Here is a 17,292-nt window from a genome sequence, read left to right as displayed (position 1 = left end):
GAAACACTGGCTCTGGGTGAGAGCCTGGAACCCCAGGAATCTTGCACCACTCAGAGATTGGGGTGGCTTTCAACAATAGTCTAGTATCACCAGAGATTCATGTGGCATACTTGCTGTGGACACTGCCCAATTACCCTGGCTGCACTCCTCACCCAAACAAAGCACAACTGAAAAGTCAGGAACAAATCTTGGCATCAAGGGGGGAGTGTAGCAGGAGTGAATCAGAAGCGTATACGAGCTCATTCACAGTAAACCATGCCCTGCAGTTTATCAGGACATCTGAATATGGCCAGCTGGTGGCTTTAAGTAAAATGGGAAAAATGGCTTAGAGGGTCAAGATGATGCCAGAGTGGTGGATGTTATTTGTATTTTTTCACTGTTACCTCAAAAGTCACACAAGTGAAATTGCTTTTAAGAGTTCCAGCTGAGATTAGCTGGGGAGATTTTTTTAAAAATCCTATTAGCAGATCAGAACCATTTTCATCTGTTTCTCCTTTGCAGGCTCACCCTTCACACTTTGCAAGGAACATTGCAGTCTGCAAACAGCCTTATCATTTTCTTTGTGCAGATCTACAAACAGATTTGGAATTAGCCTGCACAAACAACTTTAAAAGAAAAGGGACATCCCTTACAGAAAGTGTCTTCCTTCTCAGGCGCAGAGCATCTTTGAGAGCATAGCAATGTGGAGAATTAAACAGCTTTTAAGCAGAGGCGGATGAAATATTCTTTCCCAGGGTGTTAGCTCAGGTATGAACAGTGGCGTAGCATGGGTTGTCAGCACCCGGGGCAAGGCAAGTAATTTGCGCCCCCTAACCCGTGGATTTGCGCCCCCTAACCCTAACCCCGAGATGTTGCGCCCGGTGCGGCCGCCCCCCTGCACCCCCCACGCTACGCCACTGGGTATGAACTTTTGCTACTGTCAGGAATAAACAAATGCTTGTGGGGAGAGGAAGTAAAAATCAGACTTCCATTTGGATAAGGAGAGGGTTAAGAAACCAGTAAGGGGAAAACTTCACATGTAAATAGCTTTCAAAATCTCACAAGTGTAAAATACAGGTGAGATTTGTGAAATAAGAAAGGCAGACACAAGTGAGAGAGTAAAATACCGTATTTTTTGCACCATAACACTCACTTTTTTCCTCCTAGAAAGTAAAGGGAAATGTCTGTGTGTGTTATGGAGGGAATGCCTGCGGGTGGCATGCCTACGGATTTTCCTCCTCTAAAAACTATGTGCATGTTATGGTCCGGTGCGTGTTATAGAGCGAAAAATACGGTAGATGGTTAACTTGTCATGACGGTGAAGGAAAGAGTTGGGTGGATTTTCCACTGTGACCTTGGAAGTCACAAGTCAGCTGCAATTCCTGCCTTGCAGGAATCCAGCTCTGCAATTCTGTGAGTGTGACTGGATTCAAGGACTCTGAGGGGAGCAAACTGTTCTCTCGGAATGGGGCCTTCTGTATCTCTTGAGAAACAAAAATGGATGACTGCCTTGTGTGGTCTGCCCGCTGGCAGACAGCACCCACTGAAGCAGAATCCTACAGAAGTGTGTTTGCTGACTGCCGACTGCCTCTGAGCACTTGGTCCCCACCTGCACAACCTCACCTGCCTCCAAGGACAATGGGAAGTAGAGCTGAAGGCCATCAGCCTTTTGCTGGCACTGAGCTCTAATGGTACGTGACAGTGGCGTAGCGTGGGTTGTCAGCACCCGGGGCAAGGCAAGTAATTTGCGCCCCCTAACCCGGTGATTTGCGCCCTCTAACCCTAACCCCCAGATGTTGTGTCCGGTGCGGCCGGCCCCCCCTGCACCCCCCACGCTACGCCACTGGTATGTGATGTGTTCTAGGTCACCGTTATCACCTACTTATGGGCCCTCAAAGAACCCTGAAAAGGTTGGCTAGACAGAACTTATATTTGAGAGGTCAGGTCAACTCTACTTCAGCAAGGTATGTTCTTGGTGTTTTGATCTTTAATAATGATGCTTTCTACCGCTTTTCCTCAAACAAACGTTAAGTTAATGCACCTGTAATTTCCCGTATCCTTCCTGGAATTCTTTTAAAAAAAAATCACCTTCTTTTCGGTCCTCTACCATGGAGGCTGATTCTAGGGACATGTTACATATTTCTCCAAAAAGGTTAGCAATTTCAAATTTGATTACTTTAAGAACTCCAGTGTGGATGCCATCCATATCCAGTGTTTTGTTCATTTTTAACTTCAATAAGGCCCATAAGGGTAAAGGTGTCTATTCTTTAAACATGTAAGTATCTACCATTGATAACCACCAAATCCTGATAACCTCTGAGCATATTTTTTTTTTGTAATTCCCTTCAACGCTTTTGTCATTTGTTGACTATAAACACAATCCATTGCAATGTTCTTCTCTGCCAGATATCCATCAAGATCGTTGCACAAAGAGATGTGTTCTCGCTTTGCCCTATTTCTTCCCATGGGCTGCTGCTCAGGAGAATATCTTTGTGAATTGTTCCTCACATAGGCAGACATATCTATTATGTCTAACAAATGATACACAAGTTATAATTAAGAAAAAAACAAAGGGAAGCTGTCTGTTTATACAGGACACAGTGATGTATAATGCAAAGCAATTAAACATACATAACCATAATAACAAGTTTGCATTCAGCAGTGCTGTTGACAAATTTCTGTATCTTTTGTGCGGACAATGATATACCCATGATTTTTCCATTGGATTTGCACATCCTTTCATGTTTGTGTGACTTTTCTTTGAACTGATGATTAAAACTACAACCATTTCTTTTTTCTTTAAACCCAATAACAGCATTCAATTAACTCTTCATGGATTTATCTGACACGCCTAAGGAGAGTGTTTTCAGCATTTAAAATGTATGGCCAGGCCATTAAATGGTGAAATAAGTAATGTTTTAATGAATGATTTGTAATTATTTTTAAATTAAAGGTTTCTCATCAATATTCCTCAAATCCCCGTGGAGGTTAAGTAGCACATAGATCTTGTTAAGCACTCAAATTGAGCCAGACTTTATTTAAGTAGTACCAACTCTAAATAATGGCATGTGTCAATATTTGGACCACATTTAGCAAGTAGCACTTAAGCAAAAAACTTGATTTTGTCCGTGTTTGTTAAAGCAGGTTAAGTAGAAGAGGTTGTATTATTTTTCTGTTGCGATTATGGGGGTGTCAGGTTGGGTTTGTAGCTGCAGATGAAGGGTAGCTTCTTTTTGCAATCAGAGCCATCCCAGTTACCCTGGCCTGGAAGAAAAGCAAGTAGTGAATAAAAAACAAAATAAAATCCAAGAATTCATTAGAAAAATATTATCTTCTCATCAAAAATGCCAAGCACCTTGTAAGTTTATTCAATTAAGCTTGTCTATATAGGTAAAGGGTAAAGGTAAAGGGACCCCTGACCATTAGGTCCAGTCGTGGCTGACTCTGGGGTTGACGCTCATCTCGCTTTATTGGCCGAGGGAGCCGGCATACAGCTTCCGGGTCATGTGGCCAGCATGACTAAGCCGCTTCTGGCGAACCAGAGCAGCACACGGAAACGCTGTTTATCTTCCCGCCGGAGAGGTACCTATTTATCTACTTGCACTTTGACGTGCTTTTGAACTGCTAGGTTGGCAGGAGCAGGGACCGAGCAACGGGAGCTCACCCCGTCGTGGGGATTCGAACTGCCGACTTTCTGATCGGCAAGCCCCAGGCTCTGTGGTTTAACCCACAGCGCCACCCGCGTCCCACTAAAAATATGGAACACTTCACGAATTTGCGTGTCATCCTTGCGCAGGGGCCATGCTAATCTTCTCTGTATCGTTCCAATTTTAGTATACGTGCTGCCGAAGCAAGCACTAGACAAAAGCTTAATTTAATAAACTTACAAAGTTATATTAAACCCATTCAGTTTATTAAAACTTGAAAATACCCTCTGGGGAGCAGAGAGGAAAAATAGCCACATGATAGGCAAAATGATCAGCCAGCGAGGGTTGTGTTCTGCTCCCTTCACTGCAAACAAGAATCAATTGTTTTGTCTGAGTTTTACGCTTAAGAGAAGATTGTACATCTGCCACAAAATGGGTGAGTGATTTTCTTTGGGCAGCTCATTACTCACTTTACATGCATCTGGTACCCTTACTAATATAGGGGGAGCGGAGATGTTACAGTTTTAGTGTGGTAGAGGTGGTTTGGGCACACTAAAATGCATTTGTTTTCAGGGCAAGAAATGTATGTTCAAATTACTTCCACCACACACAGAATGATATGGCCATCATAAAAGCCCTTTTGCTCCAGCATAAAGAACAGAGTAATATGACCACTCTTCTGGAATTTCTCCCCGATGAAGTTGTGTGCTCCAAGCCTTTCTGGAGCACCAGTTATGTCCTCAATAGGTTTGCCAAACTACTTTTAAAAGTTCCAAGCAACATACGAGCCTGGAGAATGTAAACTTTGCATTTGAACGTAAACTTAGCAATTTTGACTGAAAATGCACCTAAGGTGAGTTGCACCTAAGGAGAATATGGATATTCATCCTGAAATAAAATACTGAGTGATTTCAAGGAAAGTCAAAACAGGTTTGCTAACGCTTGCCAAATTTCTCAAGACATGGCAGCCACCAAATTTTCACCAGTGAAACTGAAGATGAATGTAGATGTTATCCCAAAATGAAATCCCTGGACAACCAACTGCTGCAATGTTGTTCAGCTGGGCATTTAACTCTGATTTGAACTAGTTTGATAAAAATAATGCCTAATTTGAGGAGGGTGGGAGCGAATCAGCTCTAAATTTCCTTTTTAGGGAGTTCACTCTATTCTGCAGTGGAACTCTGATGCAAATTGCACTCAATGATGTCCTAAAATTAACATCAGCCTGCTGTATCCAATGGCATTTCAATGGCACAAAGCAAACAAAACACAACCAACATGTAAAGTGTTAAATATCACTTTTGCTTAAAGCATCAATTGCCGGGAAAGTGACCAGAGGAGTATTTAATACTTAGAATTTTGAAAAGTGGAGGAAACCTAGCTTTCTAGGATGAACTAAACAAATACATATATCATATTTGTGGATCACAGTGTACCTCCTAGATTTATCTTCAAGCAAATGCGACTGTGCAGAAAACTGTTAATTGCTTCCCCAAAAACATGAAGAATTGAGCTCAGTGGACGCTGAAGGAAATTTGCCCCGGAGCCATCCGTCCATTCCAGCGAAGATCCCTGCAGAATAACCAAACAGGAATTGAATGAAGACCATCACACCACTCGGTAAACTGTTTAGGAATTTCCATATTCAAGCACGACTGAAACAGAATGTTACAGATAGGTAGCCATGTTGGTCTGCCATAGTCAAAATAAAAAAAATCCTTCCAGTAGCACCTTAAAGACCAACTAAGTTAGTTCTTGGTATGAGCTTTCGTGTGCATGCACACTTCTTCAGATACACTGAAACAGAAGTTGCCAGATCCTTCTATATAGTGAGAAGGTGGGGAGGGGTATTACTCAGAAGGGTGGTGGGAATGGGAGATTGGCAGATAGCTGAGATGAGCCTGTTGACGACTCTTAACGACTGCAATAGGTCTTACAGGAAAAGGCAAGGGGTGAGAAGGTGAAAAATGGCTTAGTCATGTATAATGAGATAAGAATCCAATGTCTTTGTTCAGACCAGGTCTCTCCATGGTTTTAAGTTTGGTAATGAGTTGCAATATATAGAAGGATCTGGCAACTTCTGTTTCAGTGTATCTGAAGAAGTGTGCATGCACACGAAAGCTCATACCAAGAACTAACTTAGTTGGTCTTTAAGGTGCTACTGGAAGGAATTTTTTTATTTTGAAACAGAATGTGTGAGTGGTGTTTCCAAAGGGATGCGCACAAAAGTATCTTGCATGAAGTGGGGGTTTCCATACTTTAAAAGGGCATGAATAATGTGCGGTGTGCAATTTATCAGATGGATTCTCTGCAAACAGATCGAGATTTTATGGAATCTGCCACTCCACATTTTTCGGTGAGCACAGCTTATTCCAAGAATCTAAACAAAACCTTTTAATTAGATGTCACCTAAAGCTCTGCTCCATTATTAACCATGTTAGAAAGGCTTCTCTGTCAAATATTAATGGCAACTATGACTTTTAATTCTGAATGTGCGATTTCTTTAGCTGAAAACATGAGCACTGAAGTGTGGGAACATGTTTCAAAGCCTGGTTCACACACTCAAGCAGAGCTGCATTCTGCATAAATAATAATAATAATAATAATAATAATAATAATAATAATAATAATAATAATAATAATTTATTTATACCCCGCCCATCTGGCTGGGCTTCCCCAGCCACTCTGGGCGGCTTCCAAAAAAATATTAAAATACTATAATACATCAAACATTAAAAGTTTCCCTAAACAGGGCTGCCTTCAGATGTCTTCTAATTCTTCACAATTCAAAGCACAATTCAGTATGTTTCCGAGCACAATTCAAAGTGTTGGTGTTGACCTTTAAAGCCCTAAATGGCCTTGGTCCAGTATACCTGAAGGAGCGTCTCCACCCCCATCGTTCTGCCCGGACGCTGAGGTCCAGCGCCGAGGGCCTTCTGGCGGTTCCCTCATTGCGAGAAGCAAAGCTACAGGGAACCAGGAAGAGGGCCTTCTTGGTAGTGGCGCCCGCCCTGTGGAACACCCTTCCAGCAGATGTCAAAGCGATAAACAACTACCTGACATTCAGAAGACATCTTAAGGCAGCCCTGTTCAGGGAAGTTTTTAACGTGTGATATTTTACTGTATTTTTGGTTTTTATGGAAGCCGCCCAGAGTGGCTGGGGAGGCCCAGCCAGATGGGCGGGGTATAAATAATAAATTATTATTATTATTATTATTATTATTATTATTATTATTATTAAATGTCTGGTAGTTGTTGTTCTCTTTGACATCTGGTGGGAGGGCATTCCACAGGGAGGGCGCCACTACCGAGAAGGCCCTCTGCCTGGTTCCCTGTAACTTGGCTTCTCGCAGTGAGGGAACCGCCAGAAGGCCCTCAGCGCTGGACCTCAGTGTCCGAGTAGAACGATGGGGGTGGAGACCATAGAGGAGTTGGCACATACAGTGGCAGAGCTTCATGCTCGGGCACCGGGGGGGGGGGGAGAGCAGGCGGGAAAAGGGCTGGCACTGGCCGTAGGGGCATGGTGCCCAGCGTGGGCGGGGGGACAGCTGTGATGGCGCCCCACCAGGATTGCACTGCTGGGGGTGATGCACTCCTCCCGCACACCTCTTCCTCCGCCAGTGGGCACATAATTTCCTTGCTGCAGGGCTGGACAAGAGGGTGAGGCTGCCTACCTGTCAATCACCTGATGTCACTACAGTGCCACAGCTATGGGGGGGATGTCTAGCCAGATTTCTTTGCCCCGGGGGAAGCCTCCAGAGGAGTGCCTTTGAGGTTTCCAGTCCCTTTGCATGTGTATGCAAATGTGTGTGGGCTGTGTGTGTGTGTGTGTGTGTGTGTGTGCCAAACTGCCTCTTTGACCCTGGTGAAATAAAGCCCAGTTTCACTCCTGGTCACTGTTACACCATGTGGTAATTTTTGTCCACATGATTTGAAATTGGATTGCAAAGGCAGAGGCACAGGCTGCAAAGCAGCAGCGATCGGTTGGTTGCTGTGTCTCGCAGAGTGCTCAGCAAAGGGCTCCGCAAGACCCAGCAGCCTTGGATTGTAAAGGTAAAGGTAAAGGGACCCCTGACCATTAGGTCCAGTCGTGGTCGACTCTGGGGTTGCGGCGTTCATCTCACTTTATTGGCCGAGGGAGCCGGTGTACAACTTCCGGGTCATGTGGCCAGCATGACAAAGCTGCTTCTGGCGAACCAGAGCAGCGCACGAAAATGCCGTTTACCTTCCCGCCGAATCGGTACCTATTTATCTACTTGCACATTGACGTGCTTTCGAACTGCTAGGTTGGCAGGAGCAGGGACCGAGCAACAGGAGCTCACCCCGTCACGGGGATTCGAACCGCCGACCTTCTGATCAGGAATTCCTAGGCTCTGTGGTTTAACCCACAGCACCACCCGCATCCCTTGGATTGTACTTTGTCCTACTTGGGCTGTGTTATTTCCTGAGCTGAATCCTGGAACAATAGGATCCAGAATGCAGCAGTCTGATTGGTCCGCAGGAGCCACCCAATCCAGCTCCAGGTGTAAGTGAATCAGCGACCTGATTGGCCTGCAGGAGCAGCCAATCAGGCTCTTGAATGAAGTGAATCAGCAACCTGATTGGCCTGCAGAAGCAGCCCAGAATTAGCCAATCACGTGGGGCCAATTGTGTAAATAATATATATATAGCTAGACGTTTTGGGGGAAGTTTCATTCATTGCTCCTACCAGCTGAATAAAGAGCATGAATTTCACACTCGACTCTGAGTATATTTCAGGCTGAGTCAGCTCTTTACCTGCCCCACACCTGGCCTGTGGTATAGGGAGGGGGGGGAATGACTTGGCAAGGAAATGTGTGGTGTGCACACTGTGTCTGTGCCCAAATTTGGATCGTCCTGCCCCTCATTTTGAAGGGGAACCACCTATAGAACAGGGGTGATGAACCTAGAGATCAATCAGAACATGGAAAGGATTGACAGCTCTTTCTTAATTAGCCACACTTTCGTTTGCCCAACTGCTTTCCCTTGGGAAACCTGTGGTTTAGATGAGCACTGAATCAGAGCAAACAGCAACTAGCTTTTCTGTGGGTTGCTGTTTGTTCCAATTTATCACTAAAGAGTGCAAAGGCAAAACCGCTTGAACCTGTGTTTAGAAAGCATGGGAGCAGCAGAAGTGTGAACGAGCCCTCAGGCTTATAGCACTGGGAAGAGTTCTGGGTAGAGGAGTTAGAATGGTAAAAATTGTATCTGCAAAACATTTAAGTGCCATGTTTTGCTTTGGTAATGCAACTGTGCCGTATACAGTGGTACCTTGGGTTACAGACGCTTCAGGTTACAGACACTTCAGGTTACAGACTTTGCTAACCGAGAAATAGTGCTTCAGGTTAAGAACTTTGCTTCAGACCGACACTTGAAGAATGGAGAATGAAACTTATGGACTATGCTGAACTGGACAAACTAACTGGGAAGATTAGATATCACCGGGAACACAAGTTCATCGAGGACTGGGAAAAATTTACTGAATATCTGAAAAGTACATGTGATGAACAAACAACGCTAGTGGGATTTAAAGAGGCTTTGTGAAAGGTAGAGGAATATTTGTTAAACAGAAAGAGGATTGAAAAAGTAATATTAAAATGCAATATTAAACTTAGAAAATGTGTAAAAATGGGAAAATATGGATGTTTGACAGAGAAGCTGATGGAAGTCCAAAAACTGAAATTTGTGAAAATTTGTTTGCTGTTGGAATTGATATAATGAAAATTTTTAATAAAAATTATATTAAAAAAAAAGAACTTTGCTTCAGGATGAGAACAGAAATCACGTGGTGGCAGCGCGGCGGCAGCAGGAGGCCCCATTAGCTAAAGTGGTGCTTCAGGTTAAGAACAGTTTCAGGTTAAGAACGGACCTCCAGAACGAATTAAACTTCTTAACCAGAGGTACCACTGTATTTTTTCTTCTCTTCAGAGAGGTGTGGAGCTACCATTTTTAGTGTTCTGCTAGTTGGACTTGCCTTTTTGTGGCTTCCTCCTGTCCAGAACTGGGCCGTCTGTTGTCCGTGGTAAGTCGCCAGACTTACAAGGAAGTCATTGTGTTCTGCACTTGAGACGCTAGTCAGATGTCCACCTGGGACTTTGCGCTGGCAAGTTCTCTGGAAAGTAAATTGGAAATGGGAAGGCAACTGAAGAAGGTGAGAAAATGCCTCAGGAAATGCAGAATCAGCACGAGGATTTCTGTGCAAATGACCACCATTTTATGCAACAGGGGCGAAATAATATGGAAGCAGTGAGTCACAGAAACACAAACGACCCCTTACAGGAGACTGAGTGGGCCACTTTTATGCCACCCAATGGTACCATTAGGGGGCACAGGTCCAGGGCCTGACATGAAGGGTGGGGTGGATGACAGCACCCCGTCAGCAGCAGTCACTGCATAATCTTTCCTTTGTGTCTCCTTTCCTTTTTACTAAGCAGATAAGGTAAAGATTAGGTCCAGTCGTGGCCGACTCTGGGGTTGCGGTGCTCATCTCACTTTATTGGCCGAGGGAGCCGGCGTACAGCTTCCAGGTCATGTGGCCAGCATGACTAAGCCGCTTCTGGCGAACCAGAGCAGCGCACGGAAATTCCATTTACCTTCCCACTGGCGTGGTACCTATTTATCTACTTGCACTTTGATGTGCTTTCGAACTGCTAGGTTGGCAGGAGCAGGGACCAAGCAACGGGAGATCACCACGTCATGGGGATTCAAACCGCCGACCTTCTGATCGGCAAGTCCTAGGCTCTGTGGTTTAACCCACAGCGCCACCCGCAGGTACACTGCTGCAAACTGAAGCTCCCGACAGTCATGGCCACCATCTTCTTTTCCTCAGAGTGTTTTGCCTCTGGACTCTGGGAAAGAAAGATGCTTTGGCAGGGGGGAAGGACTGCCCCTGTGGCGTTTGCCCACTCATTATGGAGATGTCGTACTGGGGAGAGAGAAAGGGTTAATAAGCTGACCAATAAGAAAGCCCGGGGGTGGAGCCTAACTGTGTTTAAGGCTCAACACAGGGGTTTTGGCAGTTAGTTTGGCTGTTTTCTTGTGGGTGGGAAGCATAGGAGTCCGAGTGAGTTAGAGACAGAGGGGAGACAGAGAGAGTGAATTGGATTACAGTGTTTCAAAGTATTTAAAACTTGTTTGCGTTCACAATAAACTGGAATCTTTGTTAATACGTTACAACCTGACAGAGTCTGAATGTATTACCGGGGAAACCTGGTTGGTGGCAGTGGAAGAGATAAGCGGTGGTGGTGCAGGGTCAATAGTCCGTGGAACGACCGGGGGCTCTGTCAAACGCCACAGGCAGGTCCATACGGGAGAATACAGTCCTAAGATAACCTGGTCCCAAACCATTTGTGGCTTTAAAGGTAAAAACCAAAGCCTTAAATTTTACCTAGGTACAAACTGAAAGCCAATGAAGATGCATAAGATCTGAAGAGAGGTGTTCACCAAGGTAAATCCTGGTTAATTTCTGAGAAGCATCCTCTTTTTAAGTTAGATATGACTGTTTTGCATGTTTTAATAATCACATACGCTCTGAATTTAGTAGCACCATGGCGACTCTTTCCAGTTGATTCAAGAACATTTACACCCCACAGCAGGTCCTGGGCAGTGGCGTAGCGTGGGTTCTCAGCACCCGGGGCAAGGCAAGTAATTTGCGCCCCCTAACCCGTGGATTTTAGCACTCGAGTCTCTTCCGCGCCCCCCCCCAGATGTTGCGCCAGGTGCACCCCCCACGCTAAGCCACTGCTCCCACCACAAGTCTTCAGGACAGCCATCCGAAGGCTGGCGCGGGGAGAAGGTCTCTCCGCCCCACCGCCAGGCTTCGGAGCAGCCTGCGCTTCCCCGCTGTCCCGGAGATTTCCCTATGGACTTTCGTCTTGCGAAGGACCGGCCAAACGCGCCCCCCCAATGTTGCGCCCGGTGCGGCCGGCACCCCTGGCACCCCCCACGCTACGCCACTGGTCCTGGGTGCTACTTAAAATTAACTCGAACGCCACAGCCCCCTTTCCCTTTTTCATGTGTATTTTTTGTAAAAATGCTTGAAGAACAAAACAAAGTAGAGACTTGCTTCTTTTCTGCAACCTAGGAAGGGAGGAGCATAACAGGGACTTGCAGGCAGCAGGAGTTTTATGCAGCACAAAGTCTAAGCAAGGAAGGAAACGATCAGGTTTAAGGTGCTGGTTTTAACCTTTAAAGCCCTACACAGCCTAGGAACCCCGTACCTACGGGACCGCCTCTCCTGGTATGTCCCACAGAGGAACTTATGGTCTTCAAACAAAAACATCTTGAAGGTCCCAGGCCACAGAGAGGTTAGGCTGGCCTCAACTAGAGCCAGGGCTTTTTCGGCTGTGGCTCCGATCTGGTGGAACGCTCTGTCACAAGAGACTAGGGCCCTGCGGGACTTGACATCTTTCCGCAGGGCCTGCAAGACAGAGCTGTTCCACCTTTGGCCAGGGCACAGCCTGACTCCCTCTTTGGCAATCTTCACAGAACTCTAGCCCAATGGTTGCCATCAATTTGATTTGAATTAATTTTATAATGAAATGATTTTAGAATGTTGTATTATTTTATTCTTGTTAGCCGCCCTGAGCCCGGCTTCGGCCAGGGAGGGTGGGATATAAATAAAATTTATTATTATTATTTATTAAAGATGAGCCCCCAAGAAAATCTTCATTTTGAAGATGCTCCTACCTCAGCTTCTTCCCACGTCTCTCGTTTCTGAACAAACATGTAGCACTGGCCCAGGTAACTTATCCAGCCATCAAGGCAGCCACCTTGGCAAAACAATTCTGGCTTGACCACAGAGGAGTCACGGGATACTGGGACCTCATTGTCCCCGGAAGGAGGCTTGTTCCAATCAAAAACGTTTCCCAGCAAGAACCGGCGTTCACGGGACTTGACCTCCAGAAGCCCATTGCCTGGAAAAAAGCACAAAATCAGACACCCCATGAGAAACACCCCCAATCATTTTTAAAGAAAAGATGAAGACCGTAAATAGGGTGGAAATTGAAGAGTTGGCAAGTCTACTCCTCTGAAGCACTTTCAAAATGGCTCAGTCAGGTTTTATTCCTTGCAAAGCAGACACATTAACAACAGGTTAATACTATAGTATTCCTATATATTGTCTTCCTAAATGAGATTTTTTTTTGGGGGGGTGGTAGATCCCCCATAAGCTCTACATTCAGTTAAGTGTTAGAATTTGAGCTAACTCAAACTCATGAATTTAGCAGCCTGGCAATGACTTGCTGGGGATGGATCACTGAAGAAGCAAAAGGCTGATTAGAGCTTTTGGGGTAGGATTGCCCTTGGCTGGATGTAAGCAACAGGAAGAAAAGGTGTCTTACAGTGGGCCTGAGAAACAGGTGTTACCAGGGCGCCTGGGGCTGGGGGATACTGGAAGTGGAAACGCTGTTTTGTGCAAGTGCTGCTGAGAAGGAGAAGGGAGAAATTGGGTAGAACGTCACATGGGGACTGCTGGGAAGCAACTATGATGGCTGGCTGGAGCAGGCTGTGACAGAGAGACAGGGGCATGGCGCTTAAGACGCCTGTGAATCCAATGCTGTGCTGCTGGAAAAGACAAGCCGTTCTGGAGATGTAAATGCTTTGAACTCTCTCTGTAAACTCAGGTGTGTGAGTAAACCATCATTCTTAAAGGTACAGGTTCTCTGCCTTGCCTCATTTACCCCCAAGGAAACACGAACCCTGGTTAAGTGCCAAGACACCCGGAATCCTGCTACTGCTTGGCAGAGATTTGGGTGGCCTGGAACAATATTGAGGTCAATGCAAAATTTTCCTTAGAGGCTGCTTGTATCCAGTCAGCATCCAGTCAATCCAAGTATTTCATCATTACAGCCACTTACCGAGGCATAACCCCAAACCTCACTCACTGCCAGAGCAGTGAGGAATTTTTGGGCGCAACATCCTACAGTTCTGTCTCCTTTTGTAGTACAGTGGTGCCCCGCAAGACGAAATTAATTCGTTCCGCAAGTTTTGTCGTCTAGCGAATTTTTCGTCTTGCGAATCACGAAATCCCATAGGAATGCATTGAAAATCAATTAATGCGTTCCTATGGTCAAAAAAAGTCCAAACAAAGCCAAATTTGGTACAACAACAGTTTATTAACTGCTCTTTAAAGTCACACATACTGTAAAGAGCAGTTCAAAAACTGAAGGGAAAATAAATTAACTTTATAAACAAAACATGTCTTTGTTTTTAGACAAAGGAAACAAAGTCGCGAGACGTTTTCGTCTTGCGAAGCAAGCCCATAGGTGAAATTCGTCTTGCGAGGCAAATCGAAAACGGAAAAACCTTTCATCTAGCGAGTTTTTTGTCTTGCGAGGCATTCGTCTTGCGAGGTACCACTGTACTTTTCATTCATTTACATATGCAGAAGTGGGTCGTAAGCATAGTTTCACAGTTCAGCCTACCCCAGTAGACCCTGCTTCCTCCATTGGGGAGGAACATGGTTCCTTCATCATTCCCTGGGAATCCTACAGCTCTGGCCTCTGTCTCAACTGCAGACGTAGCTTCCCCGCTGCTTGCTGGGCTCCAGGGAAGACGAAAGGATGAGTCCACTTCCTGCCCCTTTCCCAGGTTATCAGCCAATAACCTTCTGTTAACACAGGAGCATGTCCGGGCAAAGATTTTGTCTAAAAGGGCTGTGCAAATCAAACCACTTAGTCCACGTTCTAAAAGTATCTAGTTATACCACTGCGGGAATATAGTAAAAAGTCAATGTGATGTGTCAGGAGATGAGTTCACATCAAGATCACGAGGCACTTTAATCTCACCTTCAGATACAGGGAGAAGCAGCACTCCTAGGTAGAGCATCAAAACTGAATGTGGCTTCATTGCCCGTTGGTAGCAGAACTTTCACCTACAGTGAAGGAAAGACTGCTTGCGTGAACACCTGTTTTCATGTATGAAGATCAAAATTCCCATCTTCTTCCACTTTAACAGGTACCTGAAATTGAACTCAGACCATTTGAATCTCTCAAATTAATTTACGTTAATTAGTTGATTAATTGAGAAGACACGTGCAACTCAGACATGACCTGAATTTCCCAAACTGCAAGATTGTGAGCGAAATTTTCAGTAAAGTGGCAGTCTCGCCTAAAGCCTGATGATAAAGCAGATAAAAAATGGATTCCTGATCCATCACTGTGTGTGTGTGAGAGAGAGAGGGAGCAGGAGAGGGAATGCACAAAGGTGCAGAACATGTTCAGTGATTGGAGCACTAAATATGCCATGTCGTATCTTCTGTTACATAGGAGATCTGTGGGATGTGGGTAGAGATGGAAGGACCTGTCAATTTTGGTTTTCTCAGTTTCTCACTTTGCAAATCTTTTTTTTTTAAATCATTTTTATTAGTTTTACAAATACAAACAGAGAATAAAAAACGTATCTATATAAAGAGATTCTCTGGATCTCAGGACTTCCCCCCCATCTCCTCCATGGTGTCTCATTTTAAACATCTACCACTACATATTCATCCATACTCCAATTTTTATATCAAACCATATTATTCATGGTAATTTTTACACTACAAGTGAAATCAACATCCTACGTTTGTTTCCATCTGCTTACAGTGGTCTCATAAGTAACTTACAAATTTTTCCCATTCTTTTCTAAAGTTTTTGTCCTCTCTCATTTTGCAAATCTTAAATGCAGTTCTCCAGATTTTGCAGCAATTAGCGATTTAGAAAACAACAACCTTTGCAGAACTTCATCAGCCTTTTATTACAAATTTATCCTAATAAACACCGTTTCGACAAACGTACAAATTTTCGCAAGCAATTTATCCTAACATAATATTATTTAATATTAGTTATTACATTGTTTTCACCAGTAAATGCATGTTTAAGTGCTCTCTCCCTTAACATTTGCACTTATGTAAACACTGGTTGTGAGTTGCATGACATAGCTATGAATTGTGAAGGATAGCTGCGATTCACTTTTCATATTGTTTTGGAAAGTTCAGATTTAATAGATTTGAATTCAAAGGAGACCTGAATCAAATCTCTCCTCCATTCCTTGATATGGGTGGTGACGCCATAAAGAGGAATATTTGTATGCCACCTTGGAAGTTATTTCACATGTTTGAAATAAATATATGCATTTTAATGAAATGTCTATTTAGAGAAATACCTGTTTTGTAGATTGCTCCCTTTTCTTCCCTTCTTTTAACACTAGTAATGAGCAGCAGCCACTTTAAGTAGTATTTATCCAATGTTTGGATGACTGGAGCTTTTTCCTTTGCACAAGAAGGCTAATAGTGCATGTCTTTATTTTTATATATACTCTCCTCCTTAAGCAAAGGAGGGTGGGGGCTTGTCTTTGACACCACTGTTAGTTTAAGTGACGATCCCTAACACCTTTCACAAACACATACTTGAATCTTATTCATCCATGGAGTATGAACACAGAGAATAGACCAACCAATGTAGGGCACATAGAATCATAGAATGGCAGAGCTGGAAGCATAGCTGTCAACCTTCCCTTTTTTTGTGGGAAATTCCCTTATTCCAGCGCCGTTTCCCGCTGCTTCCCGCTGCTATCCCGGATTGTTAGATATCCCGTAGACTCTCCCCGGGACAGGTGAGGCTGCTGGTCCCTTATTTTCAAATCTGAAAGTTGACAGCTATGGTTGGAAGGTCTGCCAGGGGCAATCTAATCCAAATCACTGCAATGAATTTATGCGCTTGCTCAAATTCTAATGCTTCACTAGATGTAGAGATTATCGGGATCTGCCCCCAAACCATAAATTATAATTAGATTCATGACAGAATTGTAGAGTCCATTCCCCTGCAATGCAGGAATCTCAACTAAAGCATCCATGACAGATAGGCATTCTGGTTAAGGATATGTTGAATCCTGATTCTGCCTTATATGGCATTCGTTGCCCCTCCAAGTTTGGTGTCATCTGCATATTTGATGGGCAGCCCCTCAAATCCTTCATCCAAGTTGTTTCTAAAGATGTTGAACAACAACGGGCCCGGGACAGAACTTAAAGGCACGCCACTTGTCAATTTTTCCTATAAGGATTGTTGTTGTTTAGTCGTTGAGTCGTGTCCGACTCTTCGTGACCCCCTGGACCAGAGCACGCCAGACACTCCTGTCTTCCACTGCCTCCCACAGTTTGGTCAAACTCATGCTGGTAGCTTCAAGAACACTGTCCAACCATCTCATCCTCTGTTGTCCCCTTCTCCTTGTGCCCTCCATCTTTCCCAACATCAGGGTCTTTTCCAGGGAGTCTTCTCTTCTCATGAGGTGGCCAAAGTATTGGAGCCTCAGCTTCACGATCTGTCCTTCCAGTGAGCACTCAAGGCTGATTTCCTTAAGAATGGATTGGTTTGATCTTCTTGCAGTCCATGGGACTCTCAAGAGTCTCCTCCAGCACCATAATTCAAAAGCATCAATTCTTCGGCGATCAGCCTTTTTTATGGTCTAGAAGGATAGGGAACCATTAATGAGCACCAGGGGTACCACCTCCTAGGGGCTAAGCCCTTGTGGTCCTGTGTGAGTATCTGGAGGCGGTTGGAGGATGGATGGTGGCTAACAGATTGAGGCTGAATCCTGACAAGACAGAAGTACTGTTTTTGGGGGACAGGAGGCGGGCAGGTGTGGAGGACTCTCTGATTCTGAATGGGGT

General features: G+C 44.6%; 1 protein-coding gene across 1 annotated transcript; it reads right to left on the bottom strand.

Moving 5' to 3' along the window:
- Nucleotides 1-2,873: 2,873 nt before the first annotated feature.
- On the bottom strand, nucleotides 2,874-15,896 carry LOC309538782 (snaclec coagulation factor IX-binding protein subunit A-like). Its single transcript, XM_082234684.1, has 6 exons — nucleotides 15,789-15,896; nucleotides 14,432-14,517; nucleotides 12,333-12,559; nucleotides 9,619-9,756; nucleotides 5,063-5,198; nucleotides 2,874-3,243 (listed from the first exon to the last, which is right to left on the bottom strand). Exons 2-6 carry the CDS (start codon nucleotides 14,490-14,492, stop codon nucleotides 3,161-3,163), a joined length of 645 nt encoding a protein of 214 aa, XP_082090810.1. The 5' UTR covers nucleotides 14,493-14,517; nucleotides 15,789-15,896; the 3' UTR covers nucleotides 2,874-3,160.
- Nucleotides 15,897-17,292: the final 1,396 nt, after the last annotated feature.

Source organism: Podarcis vaucheri (genome assembly GCF_965113315.1).
Source record: "Podarcis vaucheri genome assembly, chromosome: 8".
Taxonomy (NCBI): domain Eukaryota; kingdom Metazoa; phylum Chordata; class Lepidosauria; order Squamata; family Lacertidae; genus Podarcis; species Podarcis vaucheri.
This window is presented reverse-complemented; position numbering and strand designations above follow the sequence as displayed.

Coding starts and splice junctions, on each gene's coding strand:
- LOC309538782 (XM_082234684.1), bottom strand. CDS start 14,492: ATGAAGCCACATTCAGTTTTGATGCTCTACCTAGGAGTGCTGCTTCTC. Junction 9,757..12,332: donor AGACGTGGGAAGAAGCTGAG/GTAGGAGCATCT, acceptor TTTACTTTCCAG/AGAACTTGCCAGCGCAAAGT. Junction 5,199..9,618: donor CAGGAGGAAGCCACAAAAAG/GCAAGTCCAACT, acceptor GTTATTCTGCAG/GGATCTTCGCTGGAATGGAC.